The 21,120-nt window shown below is 53.3% G+C and overlaps 2 protein-coding genes across 7 annotated transcripts in view; both read left to right on the top strand.

The window, feature by feature from the left end:
- CABCOCO1 (ciliary associated calcium binding coiled-coil 1) overlaps positions 1–6,538 on the top strand; it is a 96,193-nt gene extending 89,655 nt beyond the window's left edge. The window contains exons 18-19 of the mRNA XM_064513709.1: positions 649–3,036; positions 5,388–6,538. The gene's annotated coding sequence lies outside the window, so the exon portion shown is untranslated. The remainder of the gene's footprint in view (positions 1–648; positions 3,037–5,387) is intronic.
- Positions 6,539–11,653: 5,115 nt separating this feature from the next.
- Positions 11,654–21,120, top strand: part of ARID5B (AT-rich interaction domain 5B) — a 104,297-nt gene continuing 94,830 nt past the window's right edge. The window contains exons 1-2 of one of the 6 annotated variants that reach the window (XM_064513703.1): positions 11,654–11,852; positions 12,058–12,318. In XM_064513703.1, coding sequence (XP_064369773.1) covers positions 11,832–11,852; positions 12,058–12,318 — 282 coding nt within the window. In that variant the 5' untranslated portion in view covers positions 11,654–11,831. Of the gene's footprint in view, positions 11,853–12,057; positions 12,319–21,120 lie in introns of those variants that run through there. The other 5 variants (XM_064513701.1, XM_064513700.1, XM_064513699.1 and 2 more) reach the window with 5 other exon arrangements.

The following is a 21,120-nucleotide window of genomic DNA, read 5'->3' as shown; positions in this document are numbered from 1 at the left end:
ACTGGAGGTGAATCTTAAACATTTGCTACAAAACAAAATCTCCACTCCTTCTTTTTACAAATAATTAATGCAGTGTAGGTAACCTGCAAAATCCATGGAATTTCCTTTCCTTACAAGAGGGGAAAACATATCAATATGCCAGAGATGAGGGAAGGGGGGGGGTGGTGGTGGTGGGGGTGGGGGTGGGGGTGGTGGTGGGGGTGGGGGTGGGGGTGGTGGGGGTGGTGGGGGTGGTGGGGGTGGTGGTGGTGGTGGGGGTGGTGGGGGTGGTGGGGGTGGTGGGGGTGGTGGTGGTGGTGGTGGTTGTTGTTGTTGTTGTTGTTGTTGTTGTTGTTGTTGTTGTTGTTGTTTTGTTTTGAGGTCTTGGTCAAATTCCTTCAGAGATTATCTCAACTGTCTGCAGGGACAGTATTTATGGCAGGTGTTAATTCTTCCCCTTATCCAATGAGATAAATTAAAATATACAGAGAAAGTTCTTGGTAAGATATGGACGTGTCTCAGAAAAACAGCACATTAATAACAGATAATGTATATGGATGTGGCTTCAAAACAAATTCTTCTTTTTCTGTGCCTAAATATAAAGTACCTTAGATAATTTTTTTTTTATTAAATGGAATAAAGTTTCTGCAGACTTTCTTTCTCACACAGGCAGTATTTGGCATCTTGTGAAGTGCCTCTGATAGGAGGAGAAGTGGATGACATTCAGGTATTTCTCTTCAGTCCTGTTATTCCTGCTTTGTTTTACTGAGATGAAGTCCTGTGTTTCTAAATACGGTAAGGGCAAATCTCAGCAGGCCTTCTGCTTTCTCACAGTCCTAAGCCTGCGTTTCTCATTGACTCTCTGCTCAGCAACTTCCCTTGCTTGGTTTTCTCTTCTAACCGATCCACACACACGCGCACTATGTCACGCAGCCAGCTCTCTCGCTTAGCCCTCAGCAGTCAGTCCTAGGGCGGTGGCTTTCACTGAGTTTTTAGCTATCACCTGATTTCATTAAATTTAGGTCTTGGAAGTGAGTTGTTTTTGAGGGGATGCAATTTTCAGAGCACTTTATTGAAAAGCTAGGTAAAGCACCTCTCAAAATGATTATTCAAACGTGGCATACGTTTTTCCTGTGAATTCTCAGTAGACATCTTTGCGGTGGATTTCCAAAATAAATTAGACTTTGCATAGTGCTTTTTCTGTATTTAACATTGCCTTTTCAGTATTGCAGCCAAGGCTTCCTTTTAAAGACATGTACATGAGATTATGCAACCGTAGTATTCAGGATACCCACAGCAATTAAAATAAATCAGGCTAGGTATAATGAAAATGAGCCAAAGCATCTGTTTCTCAAGAGGATTTAAAAAAAAAAAAGAAAGAAAGATAAGATCTGTCATCCCCAGAGGCTTGGATCCACAGTGGTTAGACCCCAGAGATTCTTATGCTTCAGAAATGTGTCCCAAGCTCACTTGGGTAAGAAAAGGTAGAGTTAAAAATGAGGAAAAGAAAGACCCTCACTTTGGTGTGACCAATTTCTGTGTTCCCTGGAAGCAGCAGCTGGATAACCCAGTGTGTTTAGCAGAGCTGGACTTACAGATCAATTCCTTTTCACTGCTAATACTTTAATTTGACGTGCTTACATGAATCAGGAGAAGGGGAAGTGATTTTTGTGTGCTCTCCAGTATTTTTCAGACAAGTCTGGTGTTTAAAAGTGAGTTTTAAATCTCTAGTTATTTCAACTGGACTCTAATGATGGTTCAGTGAGAGGCACAGAAACACCAGTCCACCCTCACGGCAGCACTGGGGATCACAGCAGCCCCGGATAGGAAAGCACTTGCTTATTAAGCCAGTTGTCCCTCAAGGGGCAAGCGGCCTTCAGACCGTAGAGTTGAGGTACTAAGAGCTACTTTGTTTTATTTCCGCTTTACTGTCACTTGGTGCCAGAAGCCAAAGGCCTTTTTGGGGCAAAATGCTCAAGATGATGACTGTGCGAGGAGGGCAGCCGCAGCCACTGCTTCACCTCCGTGCCGGGCTGCAGACGCCCTGTATGAGCCAGCCCTGGTTCCTCGCCTGCAGGATGGAAACAGCAGCACTTCTGCATTGCTCCAGGCTGCTTTGAGGACGAACACGTCAAAGGCTACCAAGTGTGCAGGTCTGGAGTGATGGGATCAGCAGACAGGGAGAACTGGGACCTAAACATTGCACGGGAATTAGCAGGAAAACAGAGGCAGAAAAACTGCAACCAGCCACATGCTGTATTATCCAGGAGTAGCATAGAGCTATCTAGACTTGTATATAAACCTCAGCCCTCTTTGATATGAGTGTGAATAGTGAACCTAGAAGGACTTGTTTAACCTTCTGTTTCTTCTAGCAGGACTGACTCAATACAAGGGGAAAGGGTGAGCAGGAGAACGAGGCGCTGTGTTTTGATCTGAACTCATTTAGTCCCTTGCGTAATATTTAAGTGGTATTGGGTTCCACTGCGTCTCTTAAGGAAAAGAGAAAAATACTTCCACTGCAGCAGTCCTGAGGCAAAAAAAAAAACAAAAACAAACCCCTCTCAGAAAACCTCAGCCATTTTTTCTGCAAGCAAGTCTGTGTTGGGCAGTGGCTGTCAGCAAGGCTTTCTGGTCCTTCTTCTTGGCCACTGTTGAACCATGTTGGCCAGGTTCAGCAAGGCCCCATGCACTGGGTGTTACAGCCTATCACGATCTCCGTTTGGCAGGAAATCTGCTCTCATGGGTTGAAGTGGACAGGAATGCTTTCTAAGCCTTCAGCCTACCTTTAAGACATCACATAATCCATTAATTAAGGTCATTTTTTGTGACCAGGATGCACACTCAGGTAAGTAGGGCTAATGAGAAATATTACAAGCTATTTGTTAAGTTCCTCCTCTGTAGGTGCAGTGGGTGGATGCCTCTGGTGCGTTCGTGAACCAAGAAGGGCCATCACAGTGAGAAGCAATGCAGTGACTAGCAAGCAAAATGTGGGCATATGGGCCATAAATCAGAGCTGGTCAGCTGGGATTATCTGCTTTGGAAACATCGTTTACAGAGGTACGTCTCAGTCAACTAACCAGGGGAAGGCATAATTCTTTTCTTACATGGGAATGGCTTACATTCTCTGAGCCTCAGCAAAAGGACCTTTCTTACCCTCAGTGAAGAGCTCTGCCCGGGGCCTTAATGCTGCCTCACGGCAGCTGAAATGGTGGTCCCAGCCCAGGAGGACATTAGCCCTTTGCAGCCGGTGCTGTCGCAGGCTATGTCGTGACTCCTTGCGGGATCAGGGTCTATGACCGGGATGCTTTCCTGCATGGTTTCCATTTGCAAACGATACCCTGAAATGATGCTGAGGACTGAACCTATGTTCCAGCTTGCAGCATTTTTGTTTTTCTGTTGCTCGGTCATGCAAGCAGCCTCGGCGGCTGCTTGCAAGCTTACAAAATCCTTTTGCCTGCACACAAGGCGTTGGAGAACTCTGGGCTGCTCAGCGCATTGCAAAGTAATGATTTCCTGGGAAGAAATTTCACAAAGGGTAACAAGTTTCACTGAAACAGTCTGTACCAGAGTCTGAAAATGGCTCCATCCTTTCAGTCTGGCAGGTAATTTCTTTTCAGAACTAGTTTCAGGGAGACCTCTTGAGTCACGCTCAGCAATTAGCTTTTGTACGGGCTACTTAAGCAGAGTAGTCTTAGCATTAGCGGTTTTATGTGGGCAGCACATTGTTTGCCGAGCTGCCTTGAGTATGTACTTGGGTAGGTACGGCTTGAAGACAGCTTAGCCAAAGGTTAAAAGTTGCTAAACTGTGCTAGATGGTTGAATCATAAGTTTTGTTGCATTTGTAACTTGGATAAAGGATGAAGGCACGGGAACAAATGTGTAGACACGAGTGCTAGAACTTGCCGGAGACAAATCTGCACCCAACGGAAGAGACAGGTCGTGGCATGTGGGGCGCCATCCCCACTTTCTCCAGCTGCAAGCGAAGGACTGGACAGCAGACTTTGGGGGGGCTAGAGGTAGTCAGGATGCTGCAGGAGCCGCTTTTGGTGTCATTGGGTTTCGTGCTGGTGCTGTTAAAAAAGAACCCAATAACTGCGAGGTCAAATGTCCTTGCACAAGTGAAACTGTGGCTTGCTTGGAAAAATCCAATCCCAAAACAAAAGAGCAAGTAAAGTGTTGCCAAAAGCACTTAGAATTGTGGCAATGTATTCGAAGTTAATGATGATGTGAAATCCCCTGCTTTCAAAAGAGGGCCAGGTGAGAAAAAGGAAAATTTCGCATTTGGCTGGTGCATCCCCTGCCTGGGAAACCCGCCTTGCCATCCCTGGTTTGCTCCCCTGCCAGCACTGTCTGCTGCCTCTGAGATAGCTGCCCACCCTCCTCTGTGGCCTGCCGAATTTATAAAAATTAGTAATTTTTTTTGCTTGGAAAAAAAAAACATGATGGCTGGGACCTGTTAAGTGGAAAACTTGTTTACTTAAACTGATTTAAATCTGGCATACTGAGAATAGCAACTTTCTTTGACCACTGACTTGAGTAAATACGGCCTGGCATTCTTAAGATGATGTTTACAACTCCAGCTATCTCCATTACACAGGGATATATATACACATATGTATATTTTCACTAAAAACAGTTGAGGTAAATTATTTGACAGGAGATGGATGTGAAATGGCTGGTGTGCGCATTTCCTGTGCAACATTTAGAAATCGAAGCACATCTAAAGCCTTAGCAGATGATGTTCCTTTGTGAGCTTTACGATTAAAAAAAAAAAAAAGCAGTTTGGTTGCATTCAGGATCATTTCCACTGGAGAGATTTTATTCAGGATTTTGTGAAAAAGCAGCTATTTTTAGTAGGTAAATTAGCATGTTTTCTGAAGTAATGTAGGCAAGAAACGATAGCCTCGGATAGCTCACTGGACAATGATGGTATTTTAGCTTTGAAATGACAATTCAGTTCTTCCGACTCAAGATAAAATGATCTTTGTGGCCTCAGCTCTGTCTTTTTTTTCACAGTCGTCCACACTAACGCTGCACATAACAAGGCATAATTTTACATAAGTAGAAGACTCTGCTCTGAGCCAATATACAAGTCATACCTGATTGAATATTGCCATTTCGGAACCGCCATCTAATCACATTTTTCTGGCTGTGTGAACAAAATAATGTTGTTATAATTACACACAGTGTTTGTGTGTATGTGTGTGTGTATTATATATGTATAATGACATTAGGATGATAATATAGCTCTTTCTATTAGCTCTGTGGTATTAATAAGGTATGACAGAAGGTTATTTGATACCATTTGAAATCCCACTTGTATTTTCATATTGCTCTCAGATGTAATTCAGGGACTTGATTTTTATGAGTTATGGCTCTGATGTCACTTGTATTTTTGCCCATAATAGGTCCCACGGGAGCAAAATTCATCAGACTCAATTAACAGCCTCTGAGAAGTGTATCTGGGTTAGCGGCTGATCAGGCGGGAGCGGCGTGGACCTGCTCTGGCCGACCCCTCGGCCTCCGCCAGCACGTGAAGCTCGCTTTCCACTCAGCAGGTAGCAGCTCCCTCCCCGTGGCTGCCCGTTGCCGGCCGAGCTCAGCAAGCGCGGGTTTGGCGGCCGGAGCGCCGGCTGCTCGGGCCCCGCCACCGCCGAGCGGCAGCACCCCTCGTGAGGGGCTCGCGACCCGCCGCGACCGTCCGGGCACACCAGCCTGGTTTCTGCGTGTTCGTGTGACTTGTCCTCCCGCAGCCAGCTTCCCACTGTTACATCTCACGATACGCAGCGACTTTTTTTTCCCTCAAAGAGCCAGCTCTTGGAGACCTCTGAATCCCGGGTAGTTTATTGTTTGTTCCAAGTGAGCTCCTAGCAGTCCTAGAGGGGAGCTTAGAAACACGATACCGGGAGGATAAAAAATACGAGGTAAATAAAAATAACTCCAAAGGTGTATATTTATTAAAGGTTGTGATTTTAAAGCTGGTCTCATGTGAGGCTTTCGGTTTGCTCAGGCTGTTGATTGGGGCTTGCGTGTTTTTTGGAGGGAAGATAAATGTTCGGACTCAGCATTTTAATGCTCGGTGATTTGAATGTGTGATCTGAAGGGCTCCCTGAGCGAGAGGCTGAGCCCAAAAGCCAGTGCAGGGAGCACAGAGCCGCTCGGCAGCCTCAAAGGGCTGCGCATCCAGCCCCATGCGCTGACGGAGCAGGGGCTGGGTTCACCCTCACGGCTTCGCTGCGGCTCCCTCTCCCACCTGGGGCACTCTCCGTAAAGCTCCTCCGAGACTTAAAAGCCTGCAAGAGAAAGGCTCTAAGCAGCAAATAAATAAATGAAATATAAAACAAAACAACGCTGGTCTCCCCAGCCCCCGTGTATGCCAACGCCAGGTTTAAGATTGGATCCTGGTTGAGCTTCATTCCAAGTATAAAAATGGGTTTAGAAGATTTCAGTTTAAATTGCTTCCTGTCTCCCAACATTCCTAACCACAAATATTTTTAATTGTAAGGCATGAAAATACAGTTATTTAATAAATTAACACTTTAGATGCTTTTTGGTTCAACTCTGTTTAGCAGGAACAGTCTTATTTTGGCTTTTATGTATTCATTTCCAGCCACTGCTCTGTCTGATTCCAATCTCATTTCATTCGTAATCTACAGATCTTCTGTTGTTATCATTGCTATGTTTTATGGTTTTGCATTACTTTATCGACTCGGCATACTGTAGGCTTCTTTTTTATTTTTTTTTCTTTTGCTTTCTGCCTCCACTGAAAATAGCCTTTTATGAGAAGCTTAAGCAAAAGCCTGGAATGTCCAAAGGAAAGCACAGAAACATTACAACATTTTGCAAATTTCTTTTGGCCAGAGAAAGTTACAAAATATTCATATGAAGAAACTTATCCTGTGCCTGCAGGACAAAATCCAACTTTTGATTATATGTGGAATTCCAATTTCTGCTATAAACAAGCTGTATTTTGTTTTGAATGAGAAGTGAAAGGTTGAATGTTCCTTCCTTATTTTTGAAGGATAAGGCGGGGGAGAGAAAAAAGACCTCTATACAACTGATGTCAGAGCAGTGATGAATATACATACTCTCCTTGCTGGTATTACAGACTCTTCTGCACTGTGACAGACTCTGTTGATACTACATTCAAAGTACTAAAAACATTATAAACTGAAGCAGGATGTTGATGGACCTACCAGCCAGCAGCGCTGGTTTGAGAGCCACCGTGAGCTCAGAGTGGAGCCCACGGGGCTGGAGGGTTCACGCCACCTTTTCCTCGTGCCGGGATGCCATCCCCTGCCCCATGGCCACGTCCCCTTCCCCACGGCTGTGTTGCGCTCAGAGGAGGAAAGTCACAGCGCAGCCCCCGCCCCATCGATGCAGCTATGCTAACGGGTGCAGGCGAAGAGAGGGAGCCGATGGGGTTGGCCAAACCTTGTCTAGTTGCTGCACGCAGGGCCAAAATCCCCTTTGCAGCACGCCCTGGAAGGGGGGTCCTCCCGGGAGCGAGAGGCTTGGCCATGGCCCACCTGGGCTGCAGCTTGGCCACAAACAAAATGGAAGGACTCAGACAGGTATATTTTTGCTAGCTTCTGAGGTGGTACGGGTGCCTGCCGTTCGTTATCCTCCTGGAAGAAGGTGTCACTCGGCATGAGGACGGCGAGCATCGCTCCCGTGGGGATGGGTGAGTGATCTCGCGCTGGTGGTGCCCCTTTTGGAGCGCTCGGGCGCACACAGCTTGACAAGCCCTCCGGACGTGACGGTGCAAAAGGCAGCATGTGAGGAAGAAGCCATGAGAAGAAAAAGCTTCAGAGATCTACAGGAATATCTGCTATTGCAGAATAACTTCATCGTGTGCGTTCAATTCTTTTTCTCTGTGAGCACATCACATCCGTGGGCAGCTGGACTATTTGTGTACACTAAACTTGCCGTGCAGTAGAGCTTGCTAGACTTTCGTGGTGCAATTCATCTCATTTTGCTTTGGTCCTCTAAAAGATAGGTACAAGGCTTTAGCTATGGAGAGAAGCAGGCATCTTCGGGGGCGCCTTTCCTGTTGGAAAATAGGTATCCGCTAGGAGGGTGACTGGCCTTTGGGAACTGCCTATTGCTGCTGTCTCAAGGGTGAAGGTGGGCCACCAGCTCACACTAGATCATCCCGTTATTTGAATATCTGCTTTAGATGTAACCTCTTAAGGAGATGATCTTAAGCATGGATTGTGGAGTTGGCTTCCCCAGAATTTGGAGGTAGTACGGAGTCTTGCAGGAGCTAAATGCACTGCACGGTGGCTTGGGGCAGCATACATAACCACGATTTCCCAGCATGCTGCCAGGAAGGAGCAGACAGGCTCTGCTGACAACACCGAAACGTGCTCTTTCATGGGCAACCCATCTAGTCTCACGTTATCCCACCTCACCTCCTTCTTGATATGGTTACAATGACATGGCGTCTGCTGGAGCCAGCACAGCTGCCTGGGGTAAAGGCTTAACTCTCTAGATGCCAAAACTATCCCACCCAAAGACGCATCTTCAGGAACCTCCTCCTGCTCTTGCAGAGCGCAGGGGAAACTTTCACTTCAGGAGGAGCAAGACCATGGCTGGAAAGAAGGGTGGGTGCTCTGCAAAAATCAGAGCCTGGAGAGATGCTCCATGCAGCAGCTGTGACTGCGAGGCCAGCACCGGGGCTGTGGCTCAGGCCAGCGCCGCATAAGCAGAGGAGTTAGGCATGAATGGCAAAGGGAAGTTCTCTGTGGCACCTGTATGTATGTTGTGGGAAAAGGCAGCCCAACCTGTCGGAGACAGAGCAGATGAATAAACAAACAAAAACCTGTTTGTGCCCAATATATTGTAACAATCATCTGAGGACGGTTTTAACTGTGTGAGAATATAACTCTGATTAAACATGCCAAGGGCAGTGAAAACAAAGGTGAACTGCTGAAGAAATGCAGGTTATTCCAGCTGGGAGTTCACTGGGGGTAAAATTAAGTGACACTCCCAGTGTTCTTCAGAGATATTTCGAAGTGTGGGCCTCACTTGCATCATCTCCAATACCTACCCATCCCCTTCAAAATGTCCTCCTTCGCTGGGTGACTGCGCTCCCTAGCACTGAGCACCAGATTTTAGCAGCCAAAATAACAGCTATCTGCAGCTCTCTCACTGGAGTTGTGTTCTGCCAGTTTTGCCTGCCTGAGGTACACACCACCCACCGTGGCTTGGAGAAAGCCAAGCGTTGGTACTCGTTGACTTGCAGCCTGCCCATCCCAGCATCCCAAACCTACACCTGCTGCAGTGCTCGCGGCTGAGCATCTCTGACTCTTGTCTGGGCCACTCGGCTTTCTTAAAGCCTGGGAGAACAAATGAGCTTTCCTGCACGATCTGAACTCCAACGGCTCGATCGCTAGCATGCCAGAAAGTGGAAGCAGATTCCCAGTTCCTCTGGCTGAAAATGGCTTTCTTCCGCATCGCTGCAGTTTCAGCCAAGGGGCTGCAAGGCCATCGACCACATGGAAGCTCGGGGCATCTTAGAGGTATGCGGAAAGTGAAAGGCTGAATGTTCGACAGGTTGGAACAGAGAGTTTGAGTCTTCCTCCAAAGGGACTGGAACAAACACAGCCTTCTCCAGCGGAAACACCGCTCACAGCTTGGCCAGCCCCAGGAGAGCACAAACCGGCTGCGAGAGAGCCAAGGATGGCCATGGCAAAGGCCTCCACCCAGGCGAAGGGACTACGAAGCGCTCACCAAATGCAGCCGGCTGCTCTGTGGTTAGCTGCCCCGTACCAAGCGGACTAGACCATGAATTTTGGGAAATTGGATGAGAAATGCAATGGGCCCTGTTACATGGCAAAGACTCTCACGGGCAGGTCAGAGTTCCCTGCCCCGATCCAGGGGACGCGGTGGGAAGAGCTGGCTGCTGTCTCCTCACAGTGGCCTGTGGCTCTTCGCTCACGGATGGCTCCTCGAGGAGGAAAGGCCTGTTCCTAACCGCAGGCTGCATCTGAAACGCAGGGTCACTGGGGCAGGGCAATTCCTCTCCCTGAGCCAAACACCCGCAGACGGAGCAGGCAGGAGCTAACCCAGACGTTCGGGCTGGCGGTCGGCAAGGCCTGCGCAGGTGACAGGACACGGCGACACCCGTGGTAGCTGCTGGACCCCTCCTCGCACCCGGAGGACAATTCGTCCTTCTTCCCCCGTGCCGTTTCTGGAGACCTCCTCCCGGTCGCAGCCGGGCCCCGCGGACGCCGGGACAAGCGCCGAAGGCACAGCGCGTCCGGGCGAGGCAGGAGCCGCGGGCGGCAGGCACTCCCGAGCCACCGGCCAGCCTGGCGTCTCAAAGGCCCCCAGAGGCGTCACCTCCCCTACGGAGTGGAGGTAACGCGGGGTGCGGTGGGCGGTGGGCGCTGGGTGGGCACGCGGCACAGCTCTGCGCCCCCGGGGCCCCGGTTGCTGGCACGCTGCGCTCGGCCTGATCAAAGCCGTTTCGGACGTACGCACCGCGTTTTGTGCGCGAGAGGCGGGGGCGTGTTTCCAGACCGAGCGTGGTCCGGGCCGTCCCGCACTCGGCCTCGCCGCCGCCCCGGGGCCGCGGCGCTGCGGAGCCCCCGGCCGGCGCCAGAGGTCGCCCGGGCCGCGCCGCCGCCGCGCGCACTTGTTGCGCCCCCCGCGCGGTGCGTCGTGGTGCGCGGCGCTGACGTCACCGCCTTCGTCATTATTCAGGTTTTTGGTGGTTTTTCCTTTTTTTTCTTTTTCGGCTGTTTCGCGGCGGCGGGGCCGGGCCGGCTGCGGGCGAGCTGCCCCGCGGCGGGGCAAGGGCAGCAGCAGCCCCGTTTTTGCCCCGGGCGCGCAAAAACCGGGGAAAAATAAAAAAGGAAAAAAAAAACCTCCCACGACCCCCCCGCCCCGGCCCCGCGGAGCCGCCGCGCCGGGGACCCCCCGTGGGGCCGCAGCCCGCGGGCGCATTGGCGGCGCGGGGGCTCCCTTGCGCGCCCGCGCCGCGGCGGCGCATCGGCATTGCGGGCACGTCGCGGGGTGCCCCGCGCGCGGAGCGGCGCCCGGCGAGCAGCGTCCCGCGCAGCGCTGCCCCCCCGTCGCTAGCTGAGCCCCCCCCGCCCCGGGCCGCTCTTTTTCCTCTTTTCTGCGGCGCGCGGACAGGCGCATTAATATTTATATGTTTATATAATCGATAACCCAGTTTCTCCCGCTTCCCGGGCAAAAGCCCCGCTAGACAGGCGGATAGATGGGTAGATAGACAGATGCACCGCGGCGCGGAATAAGGCGGCACCGGCGGAGCGGGGCCCGAGGCGGGCGGCGCGCAGCCCGGCGGCGGCAGCAGCAGCAGCAGCGCGGGCGCGGGCGGAGCGGGCGCGGAGGCGCCGGCCGCGGCGCAGCGCAGCGGCGCGGGCGCCGCAGGAAGCCGCCTTTATACGAGCCATGCAGCCGCAGGTCCTGTCAGATCGGCAGCGGCGCCGGCGCCGCCGCGGCCCCCCAAAAATCGCGGGGCGGCGCGGGGCGGCGGCGGCGGCGGCGCGGGGCGGCGGGCGGCGCGGGGGGCGGCGCGGCGGCGGCGCGGGATTTTTGGCGGGCGGCGGCGGGGCGGCGCGGGCGGCGCGGGGGGCGGCGGCGCCGGGGGGCGGCGGCGGGGCCGGGGGCGGGCGGCGCGGGGGGCGGCGCGGCGCGGGCGGCGGCGGCGGGGCCGCGGCCGGGGCGGGCGGCGCGGGCGGCGGCGGCGGCGGCGCGGGGGGCGGCGGCGGCGGCGCGGGGGGCGGCGGGGCCGGCTTCGCCCTGCCAGGACCTGCCGGGCTCCATTCACGCCAACAAGTTTGGGAGAATGTTGAGTTCAATCGCGCCGGAGCGCCGCGATGGAGCACAGCTCGCTGCAGGTACCGCGCCGCGCAGCGCCGCGCAGCGCGCCCCCGCCCCGCGCAGCCCCCGCGCCGCCCCGTCCCGTCCCGTCCCGTCCCGTCCCGTCCCCGCCGCGGCACCCCCCGCGCGGCGCCGCCCGCGCTGCTTGCGCTGCCCGCGCTGCTTGCGCGGCGCTGCGCGCTGCCGCGCGCTGACGGCGCTGCCGTGTTGTTGTTCCCGCAGTGGGTCGGCGCCCCGTGCGGCTCGCACGGCCCCTACGTGTTCTACAAGGCGTTCCGCTTCCCGCGCCGCGGCGGCGCCCGCCCGCGCGTCCTGGCCCTCGGCGACTTCTTCTTCGTGCGGAGCGGCGCGGAGCAGCCCGCCTGCATCGCCGAGCTGCAGCTGCTCTGGGAGGAGCGCACCAGCCGCCAACTTCTCTCCAGCTCCAAACTTTATTTCCTCCCCGAGGACACCCCGCAGGGCAGGACCAGTGACCACGGCGAGGTGGGAACTCCGCGCCCCGCGCACCGGCCCCGCACACCTGCGCGCCGCGCTCCGCGCGCCCGGCCGCCGCCGACCCCCAGCCTCCCCCCCCCCGCCCGGTCTCCGCGGCGCCGGGTCGCCCTTGAGCAAACAAGCGAACGAACAAGCGGCCGAGACCGGCGGGTTTACGGGCGTTTTGGTGGTGTTTTGTTGTTTTTTTTTTTTTACTATTCGGTATGTTTAAGGAGGGCGGAAATTACGAAATGGAGGCTGAGGGAGATCAAAAGCCGCGGAGCGGGCAGGGACGTGTTGAGTAAAGTGATAAATGACAGGTAGGGCAGCGCCCCGCGCAGGCTGCGCACCCCCCCCCCCCCCGCGCCCGCTGCTGGCTCTCCGCGTTTCTGCCCTGGCGCCGCATGCGGGCATCACCCCCCCCCCCCCCAAAAAAAAATAACCCCAAGGAGCAGCGCGGGGCTGGGGCAGGGGCTGCCCGGGATTTTGGGGAACTTTGCGCGGGGAGCGCTCGCCGGAGCGCAGGGAGGGCGCTGTGGGGCGGCCGCGGCCCCTGCGCGGGCAGCGGGGAGCCGGCGAGGATGCTCCGCGGCTGCCGCCGGCGGCCGCTGGCAGCGGTGCGTGCGCGGGGCTCCGCGGGGGGGGCGGGGGGGCACACACAGGTCATTTCACTACGCCCTGATGGCCCCTCGCGGTACCGCGCAGGCGGCATCGCGGAAAATTAATCCTGCGCGGCCCCCGCGGGCGTCGGGCAGGTAGAAAGTTTCCTCCGCAGTCGGTGTCGCCCCCCGGTGGGGCCGGTGCCCCGATACCCGGCGGCTCCGGGGCCCGGGGGGGGCCGGGGGGCAGCGGGCTTTGCCGCCGCCTCTGCCGCCCCTCGCCCCGCGCAGCGAGCGGGCTCCGGCCCCGGCGGGCGCCTCGCCAGCGTCGCGGTGGCGGCATCGTCTCGCTTGCGTTTTTTCCCCTGTGTTTTATTTTTGCAAGGGCAGCGGCGACACCGCGACAGCGTCCCGCTCGCGGCCGCCGGGAGGGCGGGCGGCCGGGGAGGGATGAGGGCGGCCGGGGAGGGATGCGGCGGCTCCGGCGCGGGAGCCTCCCGGTGGCGTTTTACCTGATTGCCGCACGCTTGCGCTAATCAGCGATCAGTGTAAATACGAGTCTTTTTATAGCGAGCGGGGTTCAGCATCCAGATTTAAATATAACCTGCTGCGCCGCCAAAACCGGGTGCTGCCGCGTGCCCAGGCCCCGGCATAGCGGCACCGAGGTGCGTCTCGGATGCGGGCACCCCTCGCACGGGACCGGACTGGGACCGGGACGGGGCGGCCCGACGCTTGGCGCTGGTGAGAGCCGCGCGGCCTTTGGCATGACCTGAGTTTTGCCAGACTTGACTGAAGGCTTTGCTGCCCCTTTTGAGATGCAGGTGCCCGGGCTGCATTGATTAGACCAGGCTTAGGAATACATGTCAAACCCGGTGCTCATTACACCCCGGGGTGGCGTGTGACAGGATCTGTGCCCCCAGAGTCCCCCCACGAGTGGCCCGTGCGGGTGGCACAGTGCTCGCTGGGCTGCGCCTCCCCCGCCAGTGTCGGCCCGTGCTTCATTAACTGGGACCCAAGTTTACTACGAATTCCTGCTGGTTTCCTCCCGGCCGAGGCGCGTGGCTCTGCCGCACCGCCTCGCGCCTCGCAGAGGGCCCGCGCTCATGTGAGCAGCCTCCCTCCGCGCACGCGCACGGGGCGGCGGAGGCGGGCGCCAGCCTCCTGTGATCACTTCCCGAGCAGGAGTTTGCATCTTCCAGCTCATTTGGGAAAAAAAAAAGCAGCGAGTCGCGCTATAGATGAATGTCGCTTATAATTGCAGAAGAGATCCTTCCAGAAAGTTTGGGAGGGTAGCGGCTCTACCGGCTGCTCTTTTCGGGGCAGAGGCTCCGGCAGCCCTCGGGAGGTCCCGTCCGTTTCGAGTGGGCTCCCCACGCGGCTGAGCCCGGCCCAGGCGCCCCTCTCCCACCACCCGCGAGGATGGTGCGTCGTCGCCCCCCGACTCCCACCCCCCAAAACCGTGCTGCCCCTTGGCGCAGCGACAGAGCTCCGGTTTCCCCGCTGAAGGGAGAACCGCCCCACTCCGGCCTCCGCCGCGCGCCTCTCCTGCTCCTATCTGTCAACATCGGTAACGGCAGCACGTCTCCAACGTGCAGATGAGGATTATTAAAGGGTGCTTTAAAAATCATGCTAATAGCATCCATCTCCAATGTACACTTGCTCAAATTAATTCAGCTTTGGAAATCAGGCGCACTGTAATAGCGGTGCTAGAGAAATGACATTTGTCATAAAATATCATGGTTTTGGTAATTGCATATCCACGCTGTATATTTTTATCTCTCTCACCACCAGGAGCATATGCTGGCAGAGGAAGGAGAGGGCAATGATATTACTCAGAGAAGCCACATGTTGCTAGCCATTAGCCGGCAGTCTGGCATCTCTGGGCACTTAGGCAGATTCCCTTTTCACAAAAAAAATTTTAAAAAAATTTTTTTCCCCCTTCCCCCTTTGCCTCCGTTTCCCAGTGCGTTCAGACTGTAAAATACACCCACTGCTCTCCGGAGTTGCTGTTCCCAGTCTGATCGGTGGCACTAAACATTAAACTCTTGTCTTTGGAGAATAATAGGCCTCACATGGTACACCCTCCAGCGTGTTGAGATATTGTGCAGGCTGGAAAATAAAAATGTTCTAATTGTGTCTTTTAAATAAGCATAGGAGTGAATTAATTAGACTATATTTTGTCTTTAGTTGCTTAGTTACACAATAGTATTCCTAAGCACAAGTAAGATAAATTGGCTCTTTTTGTGCTGCTTGTCCCTTAATCATAATTACTGTATTGCTCAGGAGAGTAACACGCACATAGATTTTGCATTTTTAATAATATGCAAACAATATGCGTATGATATAGAAAGTATGTTCTGATTCAAGCCCGTATATGCTTTTATTCAGGAAGAAGTTCTACTGTTATGGGAGCAATATTTGCATTAGTTGCTCAGAGATGTAGTTCTGGGAAATACATAATTGAAATATTCCTGCAATGCTTGTTCTGGCCCTTTCATTCGCATTCAAAATAACAATGCCTTAAGTCTCAGAACAGTCATCCGCTCCTGATTTAAGAGCTTTTCTCTTTGTGTGTGTGCGTGCGGGTGTTTGTGCGGGTGCAGCGTGGGTTCACACCCAGATTTAACCCCGCGGGGGCCAGACGCTCTCGTGATTCATCGTGTCACATGAAGTGGAGCCTTTTATTCCGGAGCCGAAACGCCGTCGGAAGGTCGGACGAACATGGGCATTTTATGGCATTAATCCAGTGACCTTAGCGCTTGGCAGGCGTCCACGCTTCTGCGCGGAGGTGCCAGGCTTGCAGAGAATAAGAGTTTGTTTCCCTTCCCTAGGTGTTTTTGACTCTCCCCGTGCAGAGTGCGGTGTCTGTCTCGGGGGCTTGCTCGGGGCTGCCCTGGGGGCCGCGGCTCCCGGCTCCCGCCTGGGCGCGGGCAGCTTGCAGCGGAGCCGGAGCGAGGGGCGAGCTGGCGAGGGCCGGGCCAGACATGCTCCCTCGATGTGCGCAAAAATTGGCTCCATTGTTCTCATGTATGAAAAGCAAGTAAATTATTTACAGATATTTGCTAATTAAAGCACATATTGTTTTACCAGCACAATAGAACATAATGTAACAAAAGACAAAAGAATCAGCTTGCATAATTTAAACCTGCTAATGCAACGTACTGCTTGTTGGGAAAAAAACGTAATTATGTAATCTGCGAGGAAAGCGCTTCGTACTGTAACTGTAGTAGGGAAAATTAGGAACGAATTGCTTGTCAACTTGCCTGAACTAAAACAACTCTCTGAGATCTGCGAGCCATCTGATGGGAAAACATTTTGACTGAAGCCTATTTTCTCTGTGGTCAGAACTTCTATCTGCAGTGACAGATATAAATTCAATTTGAACCTCTGTTCAGCGATGGGAGCAGAGAAAGAAAAAAAGAAGCAAAGAAGGAGGCTCGCGGTAGAAATGTGAAATCTGGCTGCCTGCATCCATCCCTCTGAGCGCTCCATCTCCACCCCATTTCTGGCCCAGATTTAACCAGTAGCCTGCAAAGTAGCCCACAGAAACCTCGCGCTGCCTTGCCCCACGGCGTTGTGTGTGTAACATTTTGGAAATACTGAGTCAAGAGGAAAAAGCGGTTTATTAGTACGAGGGAAACTGAGCACCTTACGGCTGTAGGTGCCATCCCTGCGGTGTCGTCCTTGTGGTCCGCGCCCCCGGTTGGCCTGGACCCCGGTAGATGTGGGGAACGTGTCGGGACTCGGCGCTCTCCGTCGGTGCAGGTTTCCGACGGCCGCACACGGCTGGACTCGGGCTGAGCAGGCAGCGCGGCACCTGTCACCTGAATTTAACGAGATCGTTATGGCCCTTGGCAGCAATTAGTGAAGGACTGCGGGTGAAGGGCTCTGCCTTGGCCTCTGTGAAGTTCTCCCGTGCGCCGGGTGAATTCCTGGGCTGCTGTATCTTCATTTTCGAGGCTTTCCTTCCCCTTGCGGCCGCCCGCATCTCCCGGGGGCCGTGCGGGCTCGGACCCCCGGCGGCCGGCTGCACTGGAGCTCCCGAGGAGCGTCGCCTGGTGAAGCGCTCAGCGCTGGGGAAGGGGAGGCGAAACTTCACCTGCTCGTGCCAAGCCTGGAAGCCTCTGGAGGAGCCGTGGGCCGGTCGCGAGGCTCCTCCGTGACTCGGTGATCCCAGCTGCGAAATGGGAGCAGCGGTTCCCACCTGGCAGAGCCGTGCTGAGACTCCCCAGGCTGGCAGCCTGCTTGGAAAGGAGTGCGAGCTGTGCCGGAGAGCCGCGGTAAGGAGGGAGCAGGCGGCGGGAGAGTCCTTCGGGTGCCTCGTGTGCCTGGATACCCGTGGGGAGGCTGAGCAGGGCACATCCAGCAGCCAGACCGTTCCCGTGATGCAGCTGTGGTTTATTAGCTCATCTGTGATCCTGCTGTCTTAAAAAGCTATATCCCACCGCTCTGCAATGGCTGAGTTTGAATCGCCGGAGGGGGCAGAGAAATGGGGGCTTCTCGTCCCGGAGGAGGCCTCTGAGAGCAAAGGGGTCCTATAAAAATGCTTCTTGCCCATTTATTGCCAGTGAGGTCCCTGGAGGAGAGGTTGGGCAAAGCGTTGCTCATAGCTGATGTCTCCGGGGACCTGGGTTGAGGTCCCCACGTGGCTGTTGGCCAGTGGATTAGGGTTGAGTTCAGATTACCTGATTTCTGCTGGTGTCCCAGAGCCCTTGCATCTTCTGTGGACCTGCTGGTCCAAGGCCTTCAGGAGCACCCGTGTGACAGAGATGAGCCCTGGTCGTAGGGGGGATATAGCCTGGTGCCTTGGTCTGAGTACGGCGGCAGTCACGTGAGGGCGGTGGTGCTCTCCTCCTGCTTCCCATCACTACGTGAGAGGCGCTTACACCTTTCTTCCCCACTTCAGTTTGGCTCTTTATTAGCGTGAACATTGGCAGTAGGCCCCCTCCTTCCTTTCTCCAGCCCTGCGGCGTGACCTGCCTCTCCCCAGAGGGACCTCGACTACAGAGCTGGGTTCACGGGGTGAGTACAGCGTCGGGGCGCCCGTTACGGGAAGGTCCTTTTCGCCCGAATCGCAGAAAACTAAAATATATGTAGGATGTAAAAAGACAAAAACGAAAAAAAACCAAACCAAAACAACCCCCCACACCAGAAGAGCGGAGGCCTTTATGTCCAAGTGGAATGTACAGTTCTGTTACCCTCGGTGAACGTAGCCCGCAAGAGTTGGACTGTATTTTTTTGCTCCCCTGGATGAATATGTTTTCATCAGTGATGTACTGGGTTGTAAAATATGTGTCTCCAGATCTGCTGTGCTAAAGGTTTCAATAAAAAGGCTGGAGATGTTTGCTAATGCAAATTATACTGATCAGGTAAATGGCACACGGTGCCTCCTGTAATCATCAGCGAGAGTTTTTGCAGGACGTCCCCTGTTTCTCTCCAGGCCGCGTATGTGATGGTAGGAGACGGCCAAGCAGGTGTGCGCCTCGCTCCTGCCCTCCCAAATTCCTCAGGTGACCTCTGGAAGCACCGGAGTGAAAACATTCGCAGCACGTCAAAATTTTGAGATATCTCAGTTGCCGTAATTCTTCTAGGGCTGCCTTGGCCTCTCTGAAGTATAAATCTTCCCCGGTTATTGGCAGTGAGAGAGATGCTGCGATGCGCCGCGTGCTGGTGGGGAAGCAGGACGTGCCGCCGCCCCGGGCGCCCCGTGGCTCCCTGCCTCCGAAGAGTTAATATTTCTTTTAAAAAATAATTAGCTGCTTTAAACTCTGCTAACTACCTGACCTCTTTCCATGAACGTAAGTATTTCCACCATCTGCTGAGTCAGGCAATATAGCGTTTTGTGCTTTCACCAGGCTGTGATGGTTGCTTAGACAACAGTGACATAATATTTAAGCATAACGGCTCTGAAGAAGGTACTGTCCCTTTTTCCCTGGACTTCTTCTCTGAAAAAGCAAATCTGATGTGTCCTTAGGAAACAGGAGAGGGAGAACAACAGTTTGTATCACCATCTTTTCTGAACTGTCTCCCCATTGCCTCCGTGATAGGTGAAAGTGTTTTACTTTGCTCAGGAGTCTGGTGAGATGTGCTAAAATTACAGGCTGACTAGATATCCACTTTTATAGAAACAGAAGAAAAAGCGCTGCTTTTTATAGTCAGTATTTATTTCGGGATTTAGACAACTATGCGGACGGGATAAGCGTTCCCATTGGTCTGTCAGCGCCCTTAAAGGGGCAGCCGGGAGAAATGGCCTTCCCAAGCAGGGCCAAAATCAGCCTCCACTGGTCCCCTTTGCAAACCCCGTTTTGTCGTAGCGGGAAAAAATTGCAAGATGGCAAGTGCTCCCTTCGTTAAAGACTTCCCATGCAATGGAGACCTCATAAACCTATCGCTTTAGAGCATAGCTAATACAGTATGAGTTGGTGTGTGTGTGTGTATGCAAATATATATGTGTGTGTGTATGCACACACTGTAGGCAACGTGGGTGGCTTTTCATGTTTACACAGAGATATAATTATGAATGACATGAAGGGATACAGCATATTCCTTTAATCTTCTAAAGGTTTGTTAGTCATGTGTCACTGCGTACCTGGTTTCTATTTACTCGACATCTGCATTTCTTTGTCGTTTCATCGAAGGGGTTTCTCGGGGAGCAGAAGGATGGTAGGAGTAGGTGTGCAGCGGCTTATGTCAAATGGTTGAGGGGGGGTCTGCTGGATAGCAAAGTCTTTGATTAGTGGGTTTCGTAAGAGGATGGTTCAACTCAGCCGAGTTCAGTTGACCCTCCAGTGCCCTGGGGGGGGGGTCCGCAAACTTTTGCCTTTCCACTCTGGTTGTCTCCAGGAAGGAGACAACCCTTTTGCACTGGTCAGCCTCTCAACCCCCTCCCAAAAAAAGATGCAACTTCTGGCTTGGGTCCTATTGTGATGCTTGGGAAGGCTGCTTGAAGAGGTGTAAAAGATGGGCAAGATGTGTGCAAATCCCAGATCTGGAAAAACGATGTTGAAAAGTCACTTTGAGATAGTGAAAATTCTCTTTGAGAGCTAGGCCTTGCTCGTGGGACCAGCGTTGGTGAGACCGTTTGGAGAAGCCAGTGCCCATCTCGCGTGGAGGAAATCCCAATCCAACCTGCAGCTTCCACTGCGCAGGGAAAGTCGGTGAGGGAAACTTGTGTCGGGTTGGGCCTGTGGCCATTGGTCTTTAAATTGGGCCCAAAATGAGCAGAGTTTAAAACACGAACAGTGAGCGAGAACAAGTCTAAATTATGCATCCGTGTTTGCGAAGAGGTTGTCCAAGGCAGAGGGAGATGCTCGGTTTCTCCTTCAGAGCAGTTTCGCTGTCCATTAGCTGTGCAAGTACTGTGGTGACGCTCGTGGTGCGTCGGGGATCTGCTGCGTCAGCTTGCCCCAGCCTGGGGAGGAGTCTCTGACACATAGGATCATTTTTCCATTTTTTCCAGCTAAAAATAAATTCAGATGTATTTCCCTTGTAAAATTGCAGCGATCGCTAATGGCACGTTAAGAGGAAGTAAAATGTGTGTTCATGCAGAACAGAGTCAAAAGCTGAGCAAGTATTTAGGAAGAAAAGAGCAGGCCACAGCGCACCGCTCTTTCTCCCTTCACCAGATATTTTTCGTTGAGTCAAAACCACCACTGGACCCAGCTGCCTCGGCCCTGCTATTTTAAAGCTCAAGCCAAGTGTTTGCATTTTGCTTAATTGCTGGGCGTTAAAATGGCCATAAAAAGGCCTTGGCGTCTGCACCCCACGAGGCGAAGTGTGGGGTGACTGGGGACCCCGGCACGCTGCACGCGGCCGGGAGCCCGCCGCAACCTGGGGCGAATACGCTGGGATCGTTCCCCTTTCTTCTAGCAGGGTTTCGTTTGTTACAGTGGGGTTTCTTTTTTCTTTTTTTTTTTCCTGATGCGCACATTGTGTGCGTATGTGCGAAGGTTGTATTCTCGAAAACAAGTTTATTCATTGATGATGTAATAGTGATTGTACTTTTCTTTTGGTTAATAAATTGTCTGCTTGGCTTACTTTGTACGCCAGCCAAAATTAGTCATACCGGTTCTTGGAAAGGATGTGAAGAAACTAGTAATTGAAATCGTAATCATTTGATCGTAAGAGCTATTTGGAAAAGAATATTTTAACCGAAAATAGATCTGATCTCCAAATCAGATTTTTATTAAATTTGCTGCTAAATCGGTTCTCT

Source organism: Dromaius novaehollandiae, chromosome 6, assembly GCF_036370855.1.
Source record: "Dromaius novaehollandiae isolate bDroNov1 chromosome 6, bDroNov1.hap1, whole genome shotgun sequence".
In the NCBI taxonomy this organism is placed as follows: Eukaryota; Metazoa; Chordata; class Aves; order Casuariiformes; family Dromaiidae; genus Dromaius; species Dromaius novaehollandiae.
The sequence above is the reverse complement of the archived record's forward strand: the minus strand, read 5'-3'. Positions and strand labels throughout refer to the sequence as shown.